The sequence below is a fragment of the Bombus bifarius genome, unplaced genomic scaffold (assembly GCF_011952205.1).
Source record: "Bombus bifarius isolate JDL3187 unplaced genomic scaffold, Bbif_JDL3187 scf7180000009150_frag, whole genome shotgun sequence".
Taxonomy (NCBI): Eukaryota; Metazoa; Arthropoda; class Insecta; order Hymenoptera; family Apidae; genus Bombus; species Bombus bifarius.
The window spans coordinates 1-21,300 of record NW_022884932.1 but is presented as its reverse complement, the minus strand read 5'-3'; the positions used below and the strand labels follow the sequence as shown (position 1 = coordinate 21,300).

The window sequence follows — 21,300 nt, the reverse complement described above, 5'->3', positions numbered from 1 at the left end:
AAGTTTTCCCGTTGACCGTGGATTCGTTTGAACCCCGGATCATTGTTTATAGCGTAAATTAAATTCAATATTTGTAAATTTATCAATCGTTAATTTTCATTATTCGTTAAATTAGTAAATCGTAAGATATATTATTCGTTTCTTTTATTGTTCGATAAAACTTATTATTCTTTAATCTAATTAATAATTTAATTTATCATTTGTTAATCAATCATATCATTTAAAAAATTCATTATTCATAATATTTGTAAAACCTTGTTTATTCGTGTAAATATATTCTCTGTTTTGTAAAACAATGGCTAATTCAAACGAAGAATCGTTACGCGCCTTAAATCCTAATGTTAACCCGACATCAGAAGTGGGATCAAGCCCAAGTGTCACTTTGGAACAACTCATGAAAATCATGAACCAGATGACTCAGCCTAGGGAGCAAAAGTCGAGTATGGAACCTAAGGATGTAACGTTGTCACGTTTTGATCCTGAAGGCACGGGCGCTGATCCATTCGCGTGGTGCTCATACACAGATGTGATTTTGAAAGACTATCCGATGCAAGATAGTGTGTTACTTTCTGCTTTAAATCGTGCCCTAAAGGGATCTGCTGCACATTGGCTTTCACAAATAGTGCGCGGTGGAAAACTTTCCTGGCCAACGTTTAAGGAACAATTCCTTTCGCGTTTTGGTGGCAGAGAGACAGCCGCCACGGCATTAATAAGGATGTCCAGAGAACGACCGACGGAGACCGAAACTCTAGGAGCTTACGGTAGTCGCCTCCGTTCCATGCTGCAGATCAAGATGCAAGATCTAACGATGCCCGAAGTACTCAATGCCGTAACTCTTTATATGCTAAACTCACAAGATCAACGCTTTCATGCGTTAAAATGGGGAAATCCTATATTCTCGACTCAATTCACAATCTTTATGGAAGTATAAACGGTAAGGTAATTTGTCTACTTTTACTTTTTTCTATATAGTTGTTACACACATGGGAAAATATTGAGAAAAAACAAATTATTACGTATTCCATATGGTGAATTAAAGCATTCAGGAAGAGCTATAATTTCAGCATTGTGCTCTTTTGCGCTAGAAATGTAGGAAACTGCCCGCTCTACATTTTTGCGTTTTACTTCATTTACTTCAAGTTGTACCAACGCCAAGCGAAATGCTAAAATGTTGGAAAAGTTAAATACATTCGGTTATATATTTCCCATACTTTTTATCTATAAATACCTTTTACATAGTGAATACTTACTCGACATCGTTCGCACTACTTGTTTAGCGATGTTTGTAAGTATCATAATGTTGAGGTTATGTATGGTACTACTCAATATCAACATTACGTAAGCAATACGCAGGGACTTTTAATAATTCTTGGTAAAGTTTAGGACATTAATTTTGATGTAATTGTAAACATTATTTGTTCACAATTTGTTCATTTACTTTGCAACAAAAAGAACGCATCTGCAAGCGTGTTAATCGGATAACGACGAACTTCATTTCGCAAACACCGACACGTGAAACATTTTGAAGTTACGTCGACGCGAGAGTAATTGGTTCCCTTAAATTACTCAATTTCCATTTCTTTCGCCATGTATCTTCGAGTATTGCATTTGAATTGCAGAGCAGTCGAAAGTAGAGGAGCACCTCGCCGATATATCGACAGGAACATGAATTTTTTTTCATAGGGCGAATATTTTTCCATTGAATTATTAAACCGAGTCAAATTTTCAAACTCGACCACTTAATTTAATCGTTTTACATAAAACATTTCAATCTTTTTTCTTCTAAATACTTTACCTATATTTCATCTGGCTGAATATTCCATATTTTTAAAGCTTGTTGATAATTACAAATACGTAATTATCATTCTGAAGCTAGAAATTTGAAATAAAATTGCTCTGCGCGTAAGGAAATAATTCAACGTTTTATGTATAGCTGTTAAAATGATATAATAAGTTTCAGTAAAATAGCTTCACTAAAATTTGTGGTTTTTTTCCTTTTCTATTTTTTTTTTTTTGGTTTTATGTGTTCAAGGGCGAACGTTCCCTCTCATTTCTTGTATTTTTATGAGGAATTTAGCCTTTTTACACCTCAACGTTTTACACCTCAACCGAGAGCCTCAACGTTTTCATTTTCACGCCTACGCTACGCTCGTTAAACACGTTCTAATGAGACCATGTGCTGACATTGCGAGTTTTATTATTTTCGCACAATAATTTATCATTTTAGATTTCAAATATTACATTCATACATTTTTCGTTGTAAATTTCTTTCTCTATTTAAACAATTTACCATTGTTGCTACAATAAATCAATTAATTAAATTAATTGATCAGTTTAAACTTAAAATATCATTTCATAAGTTTTCGTCACTTGAATCTAAAAACAACAGAAAACGGTATACCCGCATCATACATAGAAAGGAGATTAAAACGCTAGAGTGATCATATTCAACGATCACAAAACGATAATAGGACATTGTGTTTCTTCTGAAGGGCATGAAATTGTCAGGAGATTATGCCATAAATGAAATTGGAAACTGGCTGGTCAAAGGGATTAAACTCGGTTAAACTCAATTGTGCTATATTGCACAAAGACTTGAGAACTGCTACCAAATATCTACTAGCATAAAGGTGTGCTGATTACACCTTACAAATTGTAATTATATTTCAAATACAATCTCCTAAGTAATAAGTAAATTAAATTAATACTTTACCTAGAATCTGTGATACATTAATATAACAAAAATACATTTCTTAAATTATTCATTAATTTGCAATGTAATTAGAATATTATCTTTATTTTCTGGTGTCTTTATTATTCTTAAAAGATACGCTGCTTGTTTTCAAATTTAACACTACGTATGCTATTAATAAATCATTTTATATTTAATTTTGCAACCTTCAATCATTGTTAAAATTGATTGATAATACCGTTGGTTAATAGAAATTTGAAAATGCTCTCGTTTCCACTCGATTAAAATGTAATTGCACAAACTGTCACAGTGTTGACTACAAATCACGTGTGTCGTTCTATTAAATTTATACACAATAGTATTTATTCTCGTTTTAATTTAAAATGAAATATGTTATTGTATGAATAGCAGAATGTTCAGATAATTGAAACAACTTTTTGTCCTCTAATTAATGATTCTCATTTAAAAAAATTTAAGAATTTTAATCAAGAAGATTTTGAAGTCTCGATCTAAAATGACCAAGGATTGAAACAGAGAATATTTTGATGCCAACAAATACATATTCTTCAGATATGAAACAAATGTGATAATAAAAATCGGTGTACATGAATGAATGTTGAAATATTGGAAAATTGTATAATTATATCCATTCTCTGTTGCGTTTAGATGTTTCAATTAATGTTTCATCAGAATTTTTATCGAATATTTTAGAGGTACTGGCTGTAAGGTTTTTTTTAAATTAAAATTAAAATTAAATGTAAGAACAGATTCAAAGTATAACATTTAAAAATTTGTGGTTATAAAATTTACTTGTATGTCATAATTATGTAAGTGAATTAATCTCATAATTAATTAAATGAATTTATTCTATGTGAGTAAATTATATTTATCTATAATAAGTCTTAACTTATTATTAATAATCAGCTAACACTGCATAATACTAAGTAAAGTAACTGAAAATTCTCGACGTGAGAATTAATTATAATTTTAACAAGAAAATAAAAAAGAAAAGAAAAGAAAAGAAAAAAGAAAAAAAAATTCTATGTAAGTGATTGTTCTATGTAAGTAATTCTATGTAAGTGATTTGGGGCTCGGCCAGTACCTTGCCCTTCTTTGAGATATTCCGAATTATCTGTCCTCTCCGAGCTGCAAATCTGATATCTCAGATGTTAGGGAAACCCCCTGGCCGGTAAGGCACGATAGACAGATGAGACTAAACGGCTGGTGGAGAGGGCAATCATCAACAGAGGGTCACACGGTGCGGATACAATACTGGGGTCTCAATAAAATCTTACAACCGTGGTGTTCAGAACATCAAACTCTGTTTGCATACACCCGGTGCACATAAAGTGTCAAATTACACTAACACTGGATTTATTGAACCTCTTTCACCTTGACCAGTGGCTCTTTAGTTTATGATTTGCAACAGAATCCCTGCATCAACGCAGGTTCACGAAACATACAACTTCACGCACCAAATATCGATTACAGTCAATCGACACAAACAATCAATAATTTGTCTGCGAGATGCTCCTCTGGAAGTTTTAACTATATATATTCCGGTTTTAACTATATATATTTAACTATATATATTAACTATATATTTTCCCTAGGAACAGTAAGATTTTAACGATACAACTTTATCAGGAGATCTTAATGTCATAAACGGTATCGAAACTTCGTAATTAATATTGTTAAGGAAGAAAATATTGGTAATCTCCTCGAACGACGAGCGCTTGATATTCACAATTCATCGATATAACGGTATTGAAGAGAACTACTCGAGAAACTATATCTAGCGCTTGGATGGAGGGATTGCTTGCTTCTTACAATCGAATAATTGGAGTGTAACTAGAAACACGAACGGTAGTTTAGCAATGGAGAAGAACTTTAGAACGACAGCAATTTTCTTCTTGTTTCTTTGAGAAAGGCACCGTTCATTTTATGTTTGACGAGAATGGGGTTGTTGGACGAATTTGATTAAAAGGAAAGATCTTTAACAAATCTATATTTTTGATTTAATTATTTGAAAATGCAATTTTGCATATACCTATGTGCAATTATATACTATAATCGCAGGCGTTTCTTTAAAATGATGTACCATTGAAACAAGGCAAAATATCGTCGAATTCTTCTACATTCAATTTCTCAAAGGAATGGCTCTATTGATTAACCAAACATAGTTCCCATAAGCATATACGTACTTCTCAGAAAAGATAGTTATATCTAGATCAATATTACTCCCCACAGTGACCTATATGTCAAAGAAAAAAAAGACACATCAAGTATTAAATCATACTACTATTACGTCCACTATCTCTACAAATCCTCCACTCTTGGAAAAGTCTATCTTATTCAAACGTAACGTAACTCAAATTAAATCTTTTCCATCATCATAAATACGAAACATTTATAAAATTATCATCTTCGATTATTTACTCAACATCTAGCTAACAAAATCTTCTCCATCGCCGTACCCCTTAATCCTGACCGCGTACAATTAACGTATGAATAGTTAATTTATTGAAATTTAAACGACCATTTTACGCTACTTGTACTCGAATGATTTTAGGATCTTGCTGTATCTCTTGCACAGTGTTATACTGACGGGCAAGAAACATAGAAACGTAACTTCCGATCCATTGATTTACCCTAAACAGACGATGATAGGTTATACGGTGGACGCAATACAGAAGTGTTTCCGATGCAATTCGAAGGTGCGTTGTTACAATGGAGTTCATCGATCCATAATGACTATTTCCCCGTCAGCTACAGCCTGTAATAACGGAATAGCCAATAAAGTATATCCTGTCGATTTAATCGTTACCCCCACGGTGCACCGCGCGCACGGAGATAGGATCGGTGATTTTCACGTGATGTTTCGCAAATCGTGAGGCGCTCGCGTGATTCGCGCGTTTTAAGCGTTCCCGCTCTTCCCGCCCGATAGAAAGAGAAAGGGAACAGGGGGTGGAAGGAAGAGGGAAGATACGTGATGCGGGTTCAACCTGCCGCGGGAACCTTTAAAGAAGGTGGGTGCAACGGGAGAGATGTAATTTTAATAAATTGGAGAACAAGTCATTGTAAAAGATGGATATTCAGATGTTGGAGATGCAGCAGATTTACGACTCGCTGGAATTAAGTTAGTTAAGGTGTTGAAAACCTAACGCCTTTTCAAAGGCGTTTGCCGCGTTTCTTTTCAAATCAAAATACATACACACGATACGTACAATGTATGCGCCTAAAGTTTTAAAGTTAATTTCTATTCAAGGAATGGACTGTTTTATTATAGGTTTAGGAAATTGAAAAGAAGCAATTGCTTGTTTCTAAGAAAGAATCGCGAGAAGTACAGTTAGAAACTGTATTGTGAATCACTTTTCCTGGTTTCCGTAACGAGGAAGTGAAAAAAAAAACGCAGATAAGTCAGCTTTTACCGCAGCTAAATGGGAGATACGCAGGTACGGTTACAGTTTTGTCGTTGCAACGATTCCCGCTGCGTAATTTGATAATGAACAGTTAAAAAATAGCAGCGTTGTGTCCGTACTCTTTAATATCCCATTATATGGAAGTTAACGACCGGAAAATACACCGCTCGACTACTTGAAGGAAGTAGCTCATGAGCAAGTCTTTTGTATCCTCGCAATGGTATAATTCCTGTAACGTCTCGTTCTCGGAGGATTTATTTCGTTGATTTGTACTTGTTTATTGCTTTTGTGTTTTCATGAATGGAGCATGTCGCATGCGAATCGTAATATGGTTTTAATGGCGTTTCGACTTCAATGATATCAGCGGCTGATTGCGCTTCCCGTAATAAGCTTCCAATCATTATGTATTTTAGGAACAACAAATAAGGATATTTAGAGAACGAATTAATTATTCAATTGTTCGCGCAAGAAATACTCAGTACCTGTCTCTTTTTCGAAAGTTATAAATGCTGTTTTCAAAGAGTTCCTTAGCTCACCATAAACCAGATAAGAATCTTTGGTTCCATCTAGAAAAAGAAACCTTCAGATCAAACCGAAAGGGGTTCGGATTATATTTTCTAATCGTATTTGTATATTTCTTTTTACGGTCAGCTTGTCATCCACGTACAATCGAACAGAGAGTCCATTAATTATTTCCCTTCGACTTGTTTCAGGGGGAGCATCTCGGAAGCCATGCCGGCTGACGAGTTCGCTGGAAATCGAAACAGAAGCAAACCAAGACTGCAACCACCTTAACGAACCGCTATTATCACTGGCAAGGTCATCGGGCAGACCGGATCTAATCATGCTCACGCCGACCATGCTTCCTGTGCACTCGTTCCTCTTTCTTAACGACGTCAACCAGAAGATCGGGTGGTAAAAAATTCGAAATCGAGTTGATTGAAAATCTCAAGGAATATTAAAAAAAAAATACGAATAAACAATTTGATATAGAAATCATCCATTTTGGGCAAAGAAAAGAAACAATCAGAAAAAGGAATAACCACAGAAGCTCTGAATTTCATTGCTTCCTAATGGTACTTCCTTGGATATTTTTACATTCTGGAGGCGTGAACGAACTCTGAAAAACAGAAACGACTTCTATCGGATGATCGAAAGAACTACCTGGACACTGAGTATAATTATTCACACGTGCGGATGCCATTTCCGGCATGTTTCTCCATGAAGAAGGTCAGCTTCAGTTTTTGCCACTTGTAGATAGAAGTTGAAGTGGCGGACGTCTTAACGAGGTTGCTAGAATGTCAAAGAAATAGATGAGGGAAATATTATGAAGATATATTTATGAATATCTAATTGAGCATTTAATTAAGAACTTAATCGAAAGACCAAAATAAGTTGGTTCTTGAGACCAAGTACCTATCTAAGTATAATAGTCTTTTGTACTTACGGTTTAGTAAGAGGACTCGAGTAAAACGATTACTCGTTAAAAGGAACAATAGAATAATCATACCTCCGCAGACGGTGGTCTCTGCTTTCATGCCTCATCGCGGAGAATCTCAGCGACAAAAGTGTCCCGAAGCGTAAGCTGAAAGGTGGCTATGTAGGCTGCCTAGTGAATGCCGTCGCCATGGTGGAGCTGGCGTGTAGCAACTCCCTAAGTCCAGGAACCTAATCCCGCGTCAGAAAGACAAAATTCGCTACGGAGAAAAGTAAACAAATATATATATATAGGAAAGAAGAGACAAAGATTAAAGGTCGTTAAGAATTAAAGGTAATTTAATGATAAAAGGGAGAAAGAATTGTGTAAAAATTCTACTGGGAAAGAAAAGAAAGAAGAAACCTCCAACGAGAAATACGTGCTCAGAAGCGAATCCCGCGTAGCGCCATGTAGAGGAGCAGGAAGAAGCGCAGTCTTCCTCAGGCATTCCAGCGTCGAGTAATGCTGAAGCATATCCTGACGGGGCAACCGTCGTCAGCGGGCTCCAGGCACGAGCACAATGACTACCAGGCGAGCTCGGGCTCGTTGCACGGCGGCCACCACCACCACCATCATTCTGGTCACCAACAGGATCAACAGCAACACCATCATTACAACCAAAACAGCAACGTTCGTGGAACGACAGGGGGGGAGCCAAGGACGGGGAGTCGACGTTTACGACTCGGTGGTACATCAATTAGCCAATTTGCATCTATTTCTGCCACCACGCCATCTTCCACTCACAGACACCCTTTGAATCATTCTCAGTTGAGCGTGAACAATCTTTCTCAACGATTGAATCACTCGCACGCTCTTAATCTGTCCACGTTGTTCACGTCGAAGCATTCTGTGAACAGCGTCAGTCCTGTTGCCGGTGGGAATAACAATAACAATAATAATAATCTGTCGACTACATTGGGGGTGATATCCCCGGCGCCGCTGCACCAGGACAGCAGACCTAAAGCGAATGGAGGCTTTGATATCTCGAGACTGTCCAGATTACCCAGTCAGGCGACACCTTCGCCTGCACCTGCTCTTCAGGGTACGACTACCGGGGGACAGTTAACCGGTCCCGGTTCCACGGCGTACCCCTTGAACGCTTCCTGGTCGTCGTCCCTGTCAAGGAATCACAAGGACCACGAGGTTGGCGCGAAAGAGACGTTGACCAGTTTGGGTTTATTGTGTCTAGTGTCGTTGTTACTGGCGCTACTCTCGTTGATCTTCTTGCTGAAGATCTCACCGTTAACGGTGACGCCGAGTAGCCTGATCAGCCCGGAAGAGTATACGATTGTCTACGAGGTGACGTTAGCGCTGTGCGCACTCGCCCTCTCCCTAAACCTCTGCTGTCTCCTCGTGTGCGCTATACAGTTCCTCTTCACTGTGAAACTCGTCAAGACTTCGTATCAAGGACATTGGTGAGTAGAGTTTTCGTTTTATGCCACGTTGGGTAAATCTGTGATTTATAACGCTTTAAATACCTTTGTACATAATCCGTACTTTACTCAACCCGAAGGTCGAACAAGGTGTGAAAAGTATGTACGTTTAAAGTTTGTATCCTTAAGATACTGTTATCTTTGAAAATCCGGAAGTCAAACAAAATACACAAAGAGAAACTTCTAAAAGTGCAAATAAACATTTAGATACAAATATCCTTTAATCCGAGCTATACATATGATGGAAAGAGGACTCTCATAGTCATCGACATTTTCCCTCCTAAATGTCAACAGCATCCATATTTACATTGTTGCTGTTATACATGTAACTTTTCAAACTTACTTAGGTATTGATAAAGAAAAGAGAAACAAGCATTTTCCTGGTAGCTGGGAATTCGCGGGATTCGCGGTCGAACGATGATTACCATTAATTTCTATAATCTGGCGACGCTATCCTCAATCAAGATTATCCTTGTGCCGGAATATAAGTTCTCATTCGTCCATGCGTGGCCTATCTGTGTGCGTCTGGAACAAACACAGTGTCCCGTATCCCGTGCGATATATCAGAGGCCTGTCTAGTGTTTCTTCTCACGCGGCCTGGAGGACGAAACGCAAAAATTCACATCCTGTACTTGACGTGCAAGCGTTCACCGACCGCGTGTCCCGTTTTTACTGATCAAACACGTGTCTGCAATCACAATACGATACTGTGTGGTGAGATGTATCCGTAAATGCGTATGTTTCGTGACGCGAACCTTGAAAATGAAAATTACACTTTCGTTTATTCCTCGAGCGTCGTGCACGCAGGAAATCGTATAATAATTTTATTAGTAAGATTTTTTTTTATATAGACTACGCTATATTAATTTGTGACCAAGCTGAAAGATCGTGACACGCCCTTTGTGTAGAAATTGCAATATTCTCCGTTTTACCTAATAATTCTCCCAGCAAATTCAGCACGCACGTTCGCGAAAAATATTATCGAATACACACAGTGCAGTGCAGATCAAGTTACAAAGGGAATATAGATATGCTCGCCTCCCGTGACACGCAACTCGAAAGCGAAAATAAGGCTCGTTAAAGACGATACATACTCCTCGAGATGGGATCTGTGGTTTCTGCTCGGAAGTTCCCTTATCGTTGGTCAATCGGATTTCTTTTTTATCTTTTTCGTTGCCGACCGAGACAAAGTAAGCATCGCCGACTCTAATTATTAGCGAATGGAAACGCGCGTTAAGTTATGCAGATTGGCCGAAATCGTCGGCCAAATCACTGTGTGTTACGTCGCGTAACACTCTACCTAGCCGAGGCCACACACCGCGGGCAAGATGGCAACCAGATGTCTTCGGATACTCACTGCGTACCCTCAACAGTCTCAAGTACCTTCCATAAATCTCATAGATTTCCTAGTAAAGGTCCTTCAAACCAAACAAACGTCTGTTTCCGAAGAATTTCCAAAGACTATTGTCTACCACGGTGTGACAAGGGAAAGTTAGTTTTTCTCACGTACGCTGCAACTTTCCTCCCACTAACCACTTTCTCTCGAGGGCGGTTAAGACCCTTCGTGTGACCAATTAACAACGAAGCCTATTCCCTCACTCTCCTAACTAAAATCGTCACCAACAAATCCGATGGTCCCGTGCGCTAGACACACCCATCCTTAGCTTTCCTCCGAGACAGCATCGTCTCCCAAGACAGTACTGATTTTACATCCTTCGAACGGTCAACATCCTGCAACCGGGTATACACACCCATAGATCAGTCACTCACTCATCTCGTACATACGCACCAGCGTAACTGTCTTCGTTATAAGTTGTTGGAATAAACGGTGAAATATAACTTACTCTGCTGTGTCATATTCATTTAACCACCTCTGTTATCTTAACCGAAACAGGGGAACGACTACTTCGCGGCGTCGATTCACCGAATCGTAGCGAGAATTTACGCCTCTCGCTGACGCGTTTTCCTCGCGACCGCGTCTCTCCGCGAACGGTCGTAACACTGTGATTACCCTCAACGGACACGCCGTTTTGAGTTTTCTCTTCGGTTCTTTAATTCCGTCCTTTTTCTTTCGCTCAGTTTTTTGGCCAGTGGCGGGTCTTTTATCGCGTGGCGAGTTTGATTCGCGTGGGAAAATGTCGTGTGCTCTTCGGCAGATAGAAAGATCATTGTTTCTTAAAGCATCCAGACGTTGTGCGTGATTGGCATATTAAAGTTTCTTGCGAATGTTACCGTGTGACCATGTCTCCCTTGTGACCGTAATTGTGCGACGATGTTTTCCTGCAAATATTACCATCTAACAAGTTTTTCCAACGAATATTACTGTTCGATCAGGTTTTACTCGAATCTTGTTCTTCCCTTGATAGGGTCCTTTCCCTATATAGAGTGTCCCAGGATTTCGCAGTCAAATCTATGCCACTATATTCCATTGACTATTTTAATGTACCAAACTACGAAGATGCGGCTGATATTGTGCGTGTTGCGTTATTCCACAACTAGGCTTGATTGGCAGGCCATTGGAACGAGATTTGTTCAAGCTGTTCGAAATGTTGGAGAACGAGCCGTTAACATTGTAATGTATGCAACTACAGAGACGTATCGTAACTTTTGTTTCGAGAACAAATAACAGAGAAGAAGAGAATAATGAAGGTTGGACACGGACGAAATTAGCTGTCGATCTTGAAACTCGTGCACTGCGATTTCAGATAATCAAATTAGCATAGAATGAGATTTGGGAACGGGCAGAGTATATTCCGGAGTTTGGATATATATATATTTAGATTAAAGATTGGTTCTTTGCGAGAAACGTTTTTAAGCAACATATGAAATTCTTCGTCTATTTATAGTATATTTCATTTTACTATAGTGGGAGCAGTATTCTATAAATCGGTTTATAAGAGTGCGAATTTATTATCTTAAGGCTAGCCTTGCTAAACCCGGTCAAATGACCGGTTTCAAAATTTAATTTGAAATTGTGCGTTCGTCGTTGTTTCTTTTCTTCCTCCAACTTTATGTAAATTCTTATATTATCCGACTAATCAATTTCTCAATTTTTGTTAACGTAAGAATCTACATAAAGTTAGAAGAAGAGAAGAAACAACAATGACTGTACAATTCTAAATTAAATGTTGAAACACGGCCTTTTGACCAGGCCTGGTAGAGTTAGTGTTAAATCATGCTTTGTAATTATTTATTTTGGCTGGTGGTAAGCAACGGTAACGCAAACACTGATCGAAGTAGACAGGTGTTCGTTAGACAGGTATTCAGGCCCCAGAATTTTCAGGTCACCGATTGGGGCTCCTGTTGTAAATTTCTGGTGATTCGCCCAACTATTGGTTAACTAAGAGTAAAGAGAAGAGGACAGTTTACATCTGAGCTACTGCTTCGATTAACCACATCTGGCAGAATGGCCTTTAGGGAAGAAAGTGTACCGTTTTCTGTGGTCGACCATCCTTTGTTTTCTTTTCTGAACAATAGATCTAGCTTGGACATTGATAACTAGCGGTTTATCGATCGTTCGATGACACAGGACACAGCCATTCTTTATGCTACGTTATCACCACGACTAACTTTTACAGCTGTCTGCCAAGTTAATATTACCGGTTGTGTCACACTATCGCAGTGTGCCCAGAAGAGATAACCGGAGGACGATTAAAATTGCAACGTCACCGGACGCTTCTCGTTTCCCTTCTTTCTCTCTTTTCCTCGTCCTTTCGCTCAACGGTTGTTTCCCCTGCTTTGCTTCCGGGGCTTCCAGACAATTCAAGATTCTGCTGAATTGGAATGCTCGATTTTCTCCTAGAGAGCTGTTTAGCTAGAAGGAATAGTCCGAGTGTCGACGGGTATGCGAAGAACTGTCTTCTTGTGCTCTTAACCACTTAACTACGTTCGACGTGTTTATTCGTTATTGCTTGATTTTACCTGCTCACCCCATAGAGGCATTTTTGAAATTAAACTTTAAAAAGTTAAAAATTAATTGTTTCCAAAATGTTTTCAAATACTCCGAAGATCGTTGGATATTTTCGTGTTAAAATTATTAACAAAGTAAAATATACACAGCTGTATCCGTATTATTAATAATTAATTATCCTACGATATTTTCCGGGTTACTCGCGCTCCTGAAAAATTTCTACCATAGACCTCCCCCAAATGTAAGGAAATAAACTTCGCAGTTAACAAATTAATTGTTTCCAAAATGTTTTCAAATACTCCGAAGATCACTGGATATTTTCGTGTTAAAATTACAAAGTAAAATATGCACAGCTGTATCCGTATTATTAATAATGGAGGCTGACTCCTACGATATTTTTCTACCATAAAAATGTCTACCATAGACCTCCCCCAAATGTAAGGAAATAAACTTCGCAGTTAACAAATTAATTGTTTCCAAAATGTTTTCAAGTACTCCGAAGATCGTTGGATATTTTCGTGTTAAAATTAATAACAAAGTAAAATATACACAGCTGTATCCGTATTATTAACAATTAATTATCCTACGATATTTTTCCGGGTCCTGAAAAATTTCTACCATGGACCTCTCCCCCATATGTAAGGAAATAAACTCCGCAGTTAACAAATTAATTGTTTCCAAAATGTTTTCAAATACTCCGAAGATTACCGGATATTTTCGTGTTAAAATTACAAAGTAAAAGATGCACAGCTGTATCCGTATTATTAATAATGGAGGCTGACTCCTACGATATTTTTCTACCATAAAAATTTCTACCATAGACCTCCCTCAAATGTAAGGAACTGCGGCATAAGTTCCCTAATAAACAATAGGAATTTCTGTTGTAAACTACAAATTACAAATTACGAAACCTTCCGCTCTAAATTAACTAAAGATCACCAACAATTCTCCTCCGTTCTGAAACTAATTCTCCGACAATGGTGTTCCCTATGAATGAGTCAACTGGCAACGAAAGACCAAAAGCAAAAGGGTTCTCGGTCAGTGTCTCTGGTGCACGCCAGCTAGGAAGCCTCAGTCGAAGGTCGTCCGGCTGAAGATAACTGCGAAGTTTGCAAAGTGGCATTGTTAGCGAAGGAGAAGGAGCCCTGGGGTGTGCAGACGTGCTCCGAAAGAAGCACGAACTTTAATGGTGGGTCCCAGTAGTAGACGGCCGTTCCTCTTCGCTTGCTCATTGTCACTCGAAGCTCGGTGCCCGTCCCTCCTTCCGTACCACGCTACCGAGTCTGAGACGCGAGGATGAAAGAAAAAAAAGCCGAAGTATGACACAGGTCCAACGACGACACCAACGACGACACCAACGACGGCGACGACGATCACAGAGACACGAGAAGAATGAAAGACAAGCGGCGCTGCTAAGTGCCGGCTCATTACTTAAATGGTCCGTGATAAGGGATCTCTGGTGCTGCTGGCGCGAACACGCTGAACAACAGACTTTTCGAATAAAGCCACTTTTGGACAAAGTAGTTGCTGGCTCACGAAGTTTTCTTCTTTCGTTGTTAGATGGCGCGATCCTAAAGTAGGCGCGCATTTTTCTTCGCGATCTCACGTTTCGATCGCGGATTTCGACTTATTGGGGAAACAGGTTAATTGGATTATTACTGGAGAGACGTGGATGGATGAACGTTTTCATCGTTTCGTTCAATGACGGGTGAAACGCGTGAAAAGAGTTCGTAAGGTTTAAGCTAGGTGAGAAAATACAGCTTTGAATTTCCTATAAATGAGAGTTTAACAACGACGTGTCAAACACGACGCATGGAGCATTTGTACTAAATTTCTTATTAAATCTTGTTAATTCACTAGCTAAAAAACCAACTATTACATCGAACATGATACGACCAATAAAAATAAAGAAATCGATACGAAGAATACGAAACGTAGATTCTTATGAATATGTGCGTTTCTTTAGGTGTATCGCTCCTCCAAACGACAATTCGCCGAAACACACATCAACTTTAACCAATGTATGAGAAATCGTCTCTAGCGCGTTTTTATGCCAAGATGAACGCTACTGTGACCCCGAACGAACCGTGAAACTGAACGATTCGATCCGTCATTGAAAACGCCCATCGGTCGCGAAAGTCTTGTTCGTTTTTCATCGACAGCCCGGTTTAACGTTACACGCGTGTCTGGTTTCTGTTCACGGGCGGTTCTTCGTGCGTCAGAGCGTCCGAGCATACGCGTGCATCCGTTCGTCTTTCCACCAGAAAGAGAGAAGAGGGCTTCTCTGTCGTGGCTGTTGGCATTCCACGCCTTCGAATCCGGCATTTCAAATTTTTTCACCGACACAGGGCACTACGGAACGGGAATAAATTTGGCGGGCCGTGACTGCGCCTTAATATTCCAACAAGCAGACAGAAAAATAGAGAAAGAAACGGGCACTCTCGTGTCTCAATGCTTGTAATTTATTTTTCGATTAATTCCCAATCATCAGCCGATAATTTTGATGTTTCCAGCTGATGATAAATCGAAAAAGTGAATAGAGGACTTCCAGTAGAATTTGCGTGATTCATTCTTGGTGTTGATTGGCGTGAATTGTTCGTCAAGACGTTATTTTTCCAAGGGTATAAAAATCTGTCAGTTAGGTGGAAACTATCAATTTGTATACGAAAGATACGATCGTATTTGAAGATTGTATCGTAGTCATCTGATTTATCGTGCAAATTTTGCACGTGACACTCTATATTAAGTTTGTTGTAGCATTAATTAATCACAGAATGTTACAAGAAAACAAATTTGGTTTGGCAAATATAATAGCCGATGTTATGTAGATATGTGTGGCGGATCGGTATCAATAGGACGCCGACAGGTCGAGCCGCGGGTACCAACCGCCAACACTAGAGGGCTACGACGACAACGAGTCTGTCTGTCTAACTCGCTAGTGGTCGAATATACGAGCGATGATATAAATACCGCATCTAGCGAAACTCACTCTACGTCTAAGGCAGGGACTACCGGGCATAGCCTTACTGACGAGTCCACCGGTGGTCCCGGGACGAAACGCTCTCTCTCTCTCTTTTCATCCGCCTCATTGGTGACCACCGACGACGAACACGTACCTCTGGAGAAGGAGTCAGAAGGAGCCAGCCGCCTCGCCCCCCCCATGACGATCAGCCTTCCATCATCGACGACGGGCCATTCCCTCTATCTTGTATCGCGCTATATGGCTTCGAGGTCACGCTATAGCGTTAGGGGGAGGCTGTGTGGCGAATCGGTATCAACAGGACGCTCACTGGACGAGGCATCAACGCGGCGCAACACCTCCCGGGCGATCCGCGGGTACCAACCGCCAACACTAGAGGGCTACGACGACAACGAGTCTATCTGTCTAACTCGCTAGCGGTCGAATATACGAGCGATTGATACAAATACCGCACCTAGCGAGACTCCCTCTACGTCTAAGGCAGGGACTACCGGGCATAGCCTTACTGGCAAGTCCACCGGTAGTCCCGGGACGAAACGCACAACTCTCTCTCTCTTTTCATCCGCCTCATTGGTGACCACCGACGACGAACACGCACCTCTGGAGAAGGAGTCAGGAAAGGAGCCAATCACCGACGACGAACACGCCAAGCAAGGTGACCGGATACGAGACGACGACCAAGCCAAGGAAGTGATGTAGCCATTGCAATAGTTCATGGGCATCATCTCCAGCAGCACGTCAGAGAAAGAGAGACAACCATCTCGTCCCCGCGACGATCAGCCTTCCATCATCGACGACGAGTCATTCCCTCTAACTTGTATCGCGCTATATAGCTTTGGGGTCACGCTATAGCGCTATAGGGAGGCTGTGTGGCGGATCGGTATCAATAGGACGCCGACAGGTCGAACCGCGGGTACCAACCGCCAACACTAGAGGGCTACGACGACAACGAGTCTGTCTGTCTAACTCGCTAGTGGTCGAATATACGAGCGATTGATATAAATACCGCACCTAGCGAGACTCGCTCTACGTCTAAGGCAGGGACTACCGGGCATAGCCTTACTGACGAGTCCACCGGTAGTCCCGGGACGAAACGCTCTCTCTCTCTCTTTTCTTCCGTCACATATGTAATGTTCGAATTTGTAAACTATTAACTTTTTCGACAAGGAGGTATAAGGAACAAGTTAAAGTAGACGTCATGTTATGAATCATCTGCGAGATATAAAAGACTTCTTTTATGAGGGATCAACACCTCGTGAAGTCAGATTTTATTTATAACATACTTTACAATTTTGATTTATTTGTTTGAGGTGGTATGTCGTGATAGGGTCGGAAGGAAAACTCAGATTTCTTGAACGATAAATGTTTATTCACTCTAATGTCAATGAGTACACTTGATACAGGATTCGCGATTGTATTCGGTTCGCGACTGCGCGGTTATAAGATAGAGCTTGGAGCGTCATGGCGTATAAATACGTATGGTGATGTTTCGAGCTCGCGGAACACGAAGGTTTTCTTCTCGCCCTGTCGCGTAATCGGGTGAGGACTGATTTTCTCTATTCGCTCCCTTAAACGGTTCGCGAATTCCGAGTTGGCCCGTTGCTTCGTTGGTACGAAGAATTCTGTCGGCAATCGTATGCCAGTACCGTAAACCATTTCGACTACGTTGCGTTCAGGTCCTCCTTGATAGCGGTTTTTATGCCTAATAAAACAATTGGTAGGACTTCTACCCAGTTGCTCGTATTGTGACATTTTATTGCTGCTTTTAATTGTCGATGTAGGCGCTCTACCATTCCGTTGGATGCGGGGTGATAGGCTGTTGTGCGTAAATGCTTAATGCCGAGCAACCGGCATAGTTCATTGAATAGGTTTGATTCGGACTGGCGTCCTTGATCAGTCGTTATTTTTGAAGGTACGCCGAAACGAGCTATCTATGTAGAGAGGAGGGCCGAGGCAACGGTTGTCGCTATATTGTGAAGTTTCTGCCTTCTAAGGCGTGTCGAAAATGTTTGACTGCGGTGTATATCGCGAGTAGTTCGCGATCGTACGCGCTATATTTTTGCTGAGCGGGGGTCAAAGATTTCGTTGCGAATCCTAGCGGTTGTAATTGGTTATTCGCGCGTTGTTGTAATACTGCCCCCATTGCGTAGTCGGACGCATCTACCGTGAGGCTGATAGGCGCACCTGGTATCGGATGCGCCAGCATCGTGGCGTCCACGAGTGCACGTTGCGATTCGCGAAAGCTGTTTTCCTACTGCTCCGACCACTCGATGGGCGCGTTGCCCTTTTTCGCGCCTTTTAACAGGTCGTTGAGCGGCTTAAGTGTTTTTGCGGTATGAAACGTCGGTAGAAGTTTATCATACCGAGGTACCTACGTAGTTGCTTGGCGTTCGCGGGCTTCGACAATTTTACAATCGCTTCGACATTTTCGGGCGGCGGCTTAATTCCGTCGGGGTTTACCGAGTATCCGAGGAATGTGATTTCGTGCACGCCGAATTCGCATTTCGTGGGGTTTATCACAACGCCGTAATTATTGAGACGGTTGAGCAAGATTTTCAGATGTTCGCGATGTTGGTTTTTGTCGTCCGAGGCTATGAGAAAATCATCGATGTACGCGTAGACGATATCGAGCCCGCGTATGATTTCGTCGACGAACCGCTGACATGTTCCGAAGTCCAAACATCATATTTGTTGTTTCGAGAAGTCCGGTAGGCGTTGTTATCGCGATTTTTTCAATGTCCTCGGACGCAATCGGAATTTGGTGGTAAGCGCGGACTAGATCGATTTTTGAAAAGATTCGCTTACCATGCAGATTTTGCGCGAAGTCTTCGATATGTGGCGGTGAGTATCTGTCGGGTACGGTGCGGGCGTTCAACGCACGGTAGTCGCCACATGGTCGCAGGTTTCCGTCCTTTTTCGGCACTACGTGCAGGGGTGATGCCCACGGGCTTTTCGGTGGTCGCATCACGCCTTGCTCGATCATGTGTTCGAATTCCGCTTTTACCTCTTTAAGTCAATCAGGTGCAAGCCGACGCGGTTTGCTGTAGACTGGTGGACCAGGTGTAGTTTCGATGTGGTGTAGCATACCGTGTCGAATTCTCTCTTTTCCGAAGATCGGTGGGCGGGTGAGGTCCGGGAATTCTGCCAGGAGTTGGTGGTATGGTGATTCGCCGATGACGGTCTTGTCGGACGCTTCGTCTGTTGTGGCGGTGTATCCCCTTGATGACGTCTGTGTTATCGTATCCATAAGCCTTTTGTTTCGCGGGTCCACGAGCAACCCGTAGTGGCTTAGAAAATCCATGCCGATGATGGGTGTTTTGACGTCGGCTACGGTAAAATCCCACTTAAATGCTCTGCGTAGGGACAGGTTTAGGTAGGGACAGGTTGGCCGCGAACAGCTCGTACTCGCTTCTGTTCACGTGTCCGTGTAGCTTGTTGCGCGGGTATACGCAAACATCTGCGCCGGTGTCGATGAGGTAGGAGATCCGCGAGTTCTTGTCCGTTATGAATATGCGGCGAGATGCCAAACCGTCGTCGTTTGCCGCTTTTACGGACGGCTGGTCCGGTTTCCCGAGTTCCAGGAGCAAGGGGGTGTGCACTTTCTCGCGCTTTTTCGGAACTGTGTGTGATAGTAACACAGCCCGTCTTGCCGCAGCGTATCGCGAGGGCGCGAACGGCGGCGGGATCGTGTACGCGAGCGTGATTGTACTCGTGCCCTACGGTGTTCATTGCTTCTTTGCTCGGCTACTAGCGCTCGCATCTCGCGCATATGGGCGTCCATTCGCGCTACCCGCTCAGTGACCAAGTTGGCGAAGGCTGCCATGGCGTCGCCTATTCCGCTATTCTGGCCAGGTGGGAGGGTTATCGCAGGTAGTCGGCCTGCGCTGGCCGCGGCGATCTGCCCTGATTCCAGGGTGGCTTCGTAAATGTTATCGGCAATTTGTATGCGGGAGTCCGGATCGTTGTTCTGTACAGAGGCTAGGATGCTCCGTATGCGCTGTGGAAGTCGACCTTCCCAGACGGTGAAAATGACATCGTCTGCTAACGAATTGGTGGCTAGGCTTTTGAGATCACGGTAAAACTGAGAGGGCTTCCTGTCCCCCATTTGCTCGTTCTCGATTACCTGTCGGAGTCTCTTGGCGTACGACTCTCCCAATCGCTTGATGAGCTCCTTTTTGACGTACTCGTAACGCTCTGTCGCCGGTGCGGCGTCGAATACGTCTCGAATTAATCTCGCGTGCGACTTGTCGAGATTCGCGATGACGACCTGGTATTTTTCTTGGTCACTAGTGATCCGGGCAGTTTCGAACTGCACTTCCAGCATCTTGAACCACAAGTCGACGTCGTCAGACCAGAACGGTGGCACGCGGAGAATGGCGCTAATCGAGTCTGCGTTGTCCCCGCCGGCCTTCGTGCGTGCGGAGTGGGCGTTATTGGTCATTTCGAACTGATTTAGATTCATTGTGTTACGTTTCACGAGCACTCGGGGATAATCACGTCGGGGTCACCAATTTGAGGTGGTATGTCGTGATAGGGTCGGAAGGAAAACTCAGATTTCTTGAACGATAAATGTTTATTCACTCTAATGTCAATGAGTACACTTGATGCAGGATTCGCGATTGTATTCGGTTCGCGAATGCGCGGTTATAAGATAGAGCTTGGATAGCTACGATTCGAGATACGCTGCGAGTGCGGACAATGATTGCACGAGATGTCGAGAGCTTAGATAATTATTCGGCTCGAACCGTGTAAGTATAACGATCGTGATATACTGCGGTAACTCGCGGTAATAGACTGACATTTTTGTAGCGATGCTGCTGCGGAGGAAGACTCGTTGGGATGTGTCTAAGGATACGAAGGCATCGGATTCGTTGAGAAAAGCTTTGGTTCGGAAAGTGAGGGAAATGTACGTTAATGTTTATTGGCTAATTCGTATTGGTCGTTGGAAAAGGATGCTAGCTGCCCTTGAGAGGGTGTTGCTAGCGGGCAGCGTCGTACGTGAGAGATAGCAGATTTCTCGTGTGTCCCCGTGGTAGGTGGTCGACTTCGAGACTGATAAACAAAGACTGTTTGTCTCTTTGGAGGACCTTAGCTAAAATAAATCCTAAGATTTATAGCGGTCCTTAGGCTAGCTGGGAATATTCGATACGAATGTATCGACATCTGGCAATCATCTTGTCCGCAGGTATAGGGTCTTTGTGTCGTGCGTCACGCGACGTAAACTGTTGGGAAGTTTACTGTCAAGTGCCGCCACATGTTCAAGGAAAATGTATCTGCAGCCGGTTATAGCGGTATTTACGTTACGGATGATCTATGGGAAGATTCACACGAACAAACCTTTATGGACTAACCAAATTTATTTTGTTATTAAAAACGATCTACAGAA

General features: G+C 41.9%; 3 protein-coding genes across 3 annotated transcripts; 1 reads left to right on the top strand and 2 right to left on the bottom strand.

Moving 5' to 3' along the window:
* Positions 1–975: 975 nt before the first annotated feature.
* On the bottom strand, positions 976–1,540 carry LOC117214092 (omega-amidase NIT2-like). Its single transcript, XM_033459943.1, has 2 exons — positions 1,251–1,540; positions 976–1,163 (listed from the first exon to the last, which is right to left on the bottom strand). Exons 1-2 carry the CDS (start codon positions 1,333–1,335, stop codon positions 976–978), a joined length of 273 nt encoding a protein of 90 aa, XP_033315834.1. The 5' UTR covers positions 1,336–1,540.
* Positions 1,541–7,225: 5,685 nt separating this feature from the next.
* Positions 7,226–9,043, top strand: LOC117214093 (serum factor response D-like). Its single transcript, XM_033459944.1, is given in 3 exon segments — positions 7,226–8,239; positions 8,241–8,295; positions 8,298–9,043. Coding segments are annotated over 3 exon segments (954 nt in total). The 5' UTR covers positions 7,226–8,053; the 3' UTR covers positions 9,011–9,043.
* Positions 9,044–18,927: 9,884 nt separating this feature from the next.
* On the bottom strand, positions 18,928–20,376 carry LOC117214095. The gene is made up of 2 exons (XM_033459945.1): positions 19,635–20,376; positions 18,928–19,241 (listed from the first exon to the last, which is right to left on the bottom strand). The coding sequence occupies exons 1-2, from the start codon at positions 20,374–20,376 to the stop codon at positions 18,928–18,930; spliced, it is 1,056 nt and encodes a 351-aa protein (XP_033315836.1).
* Between the last annotated feature and the right edge of the window lie 924 nt (positions 20,377–21,300).

What these genes read in the sequence shown, in the direction of transcription:
- LOC117214092 (XM_033459943.1), bottom strand. Translation starts at nt 1,335, where the DNA reads ATGTTGATATTGAGTAGTACCATACATAACCTCAACATTATGATACTT. An exon ending in AGTAGTGCGAACGATGTCGA is followed by an intron (nt 1,164 to 1,250) that starts GTAAGTATTCAC and finishes CCAACATTTTAG; the next exon opens with CATTTCGCTTGGCGTTGGTA.
- LOC117214095 (XM_033459945.1), bottom strand. Translation starts at nt 20,376, where the DNA reads ATGAATCTAAATCAGTTCGAAATGACCAATAACGCCCACTCCGCACGC. An exon ending in GCAAAGAAGCAATGAACACC is followed by an intron (nt 19,242 to 19,634) that starts GTAGGGCACGAG and finishes ATTTTACCGTAG; the next exon opens with CCGACGTCAAAACACCCATC.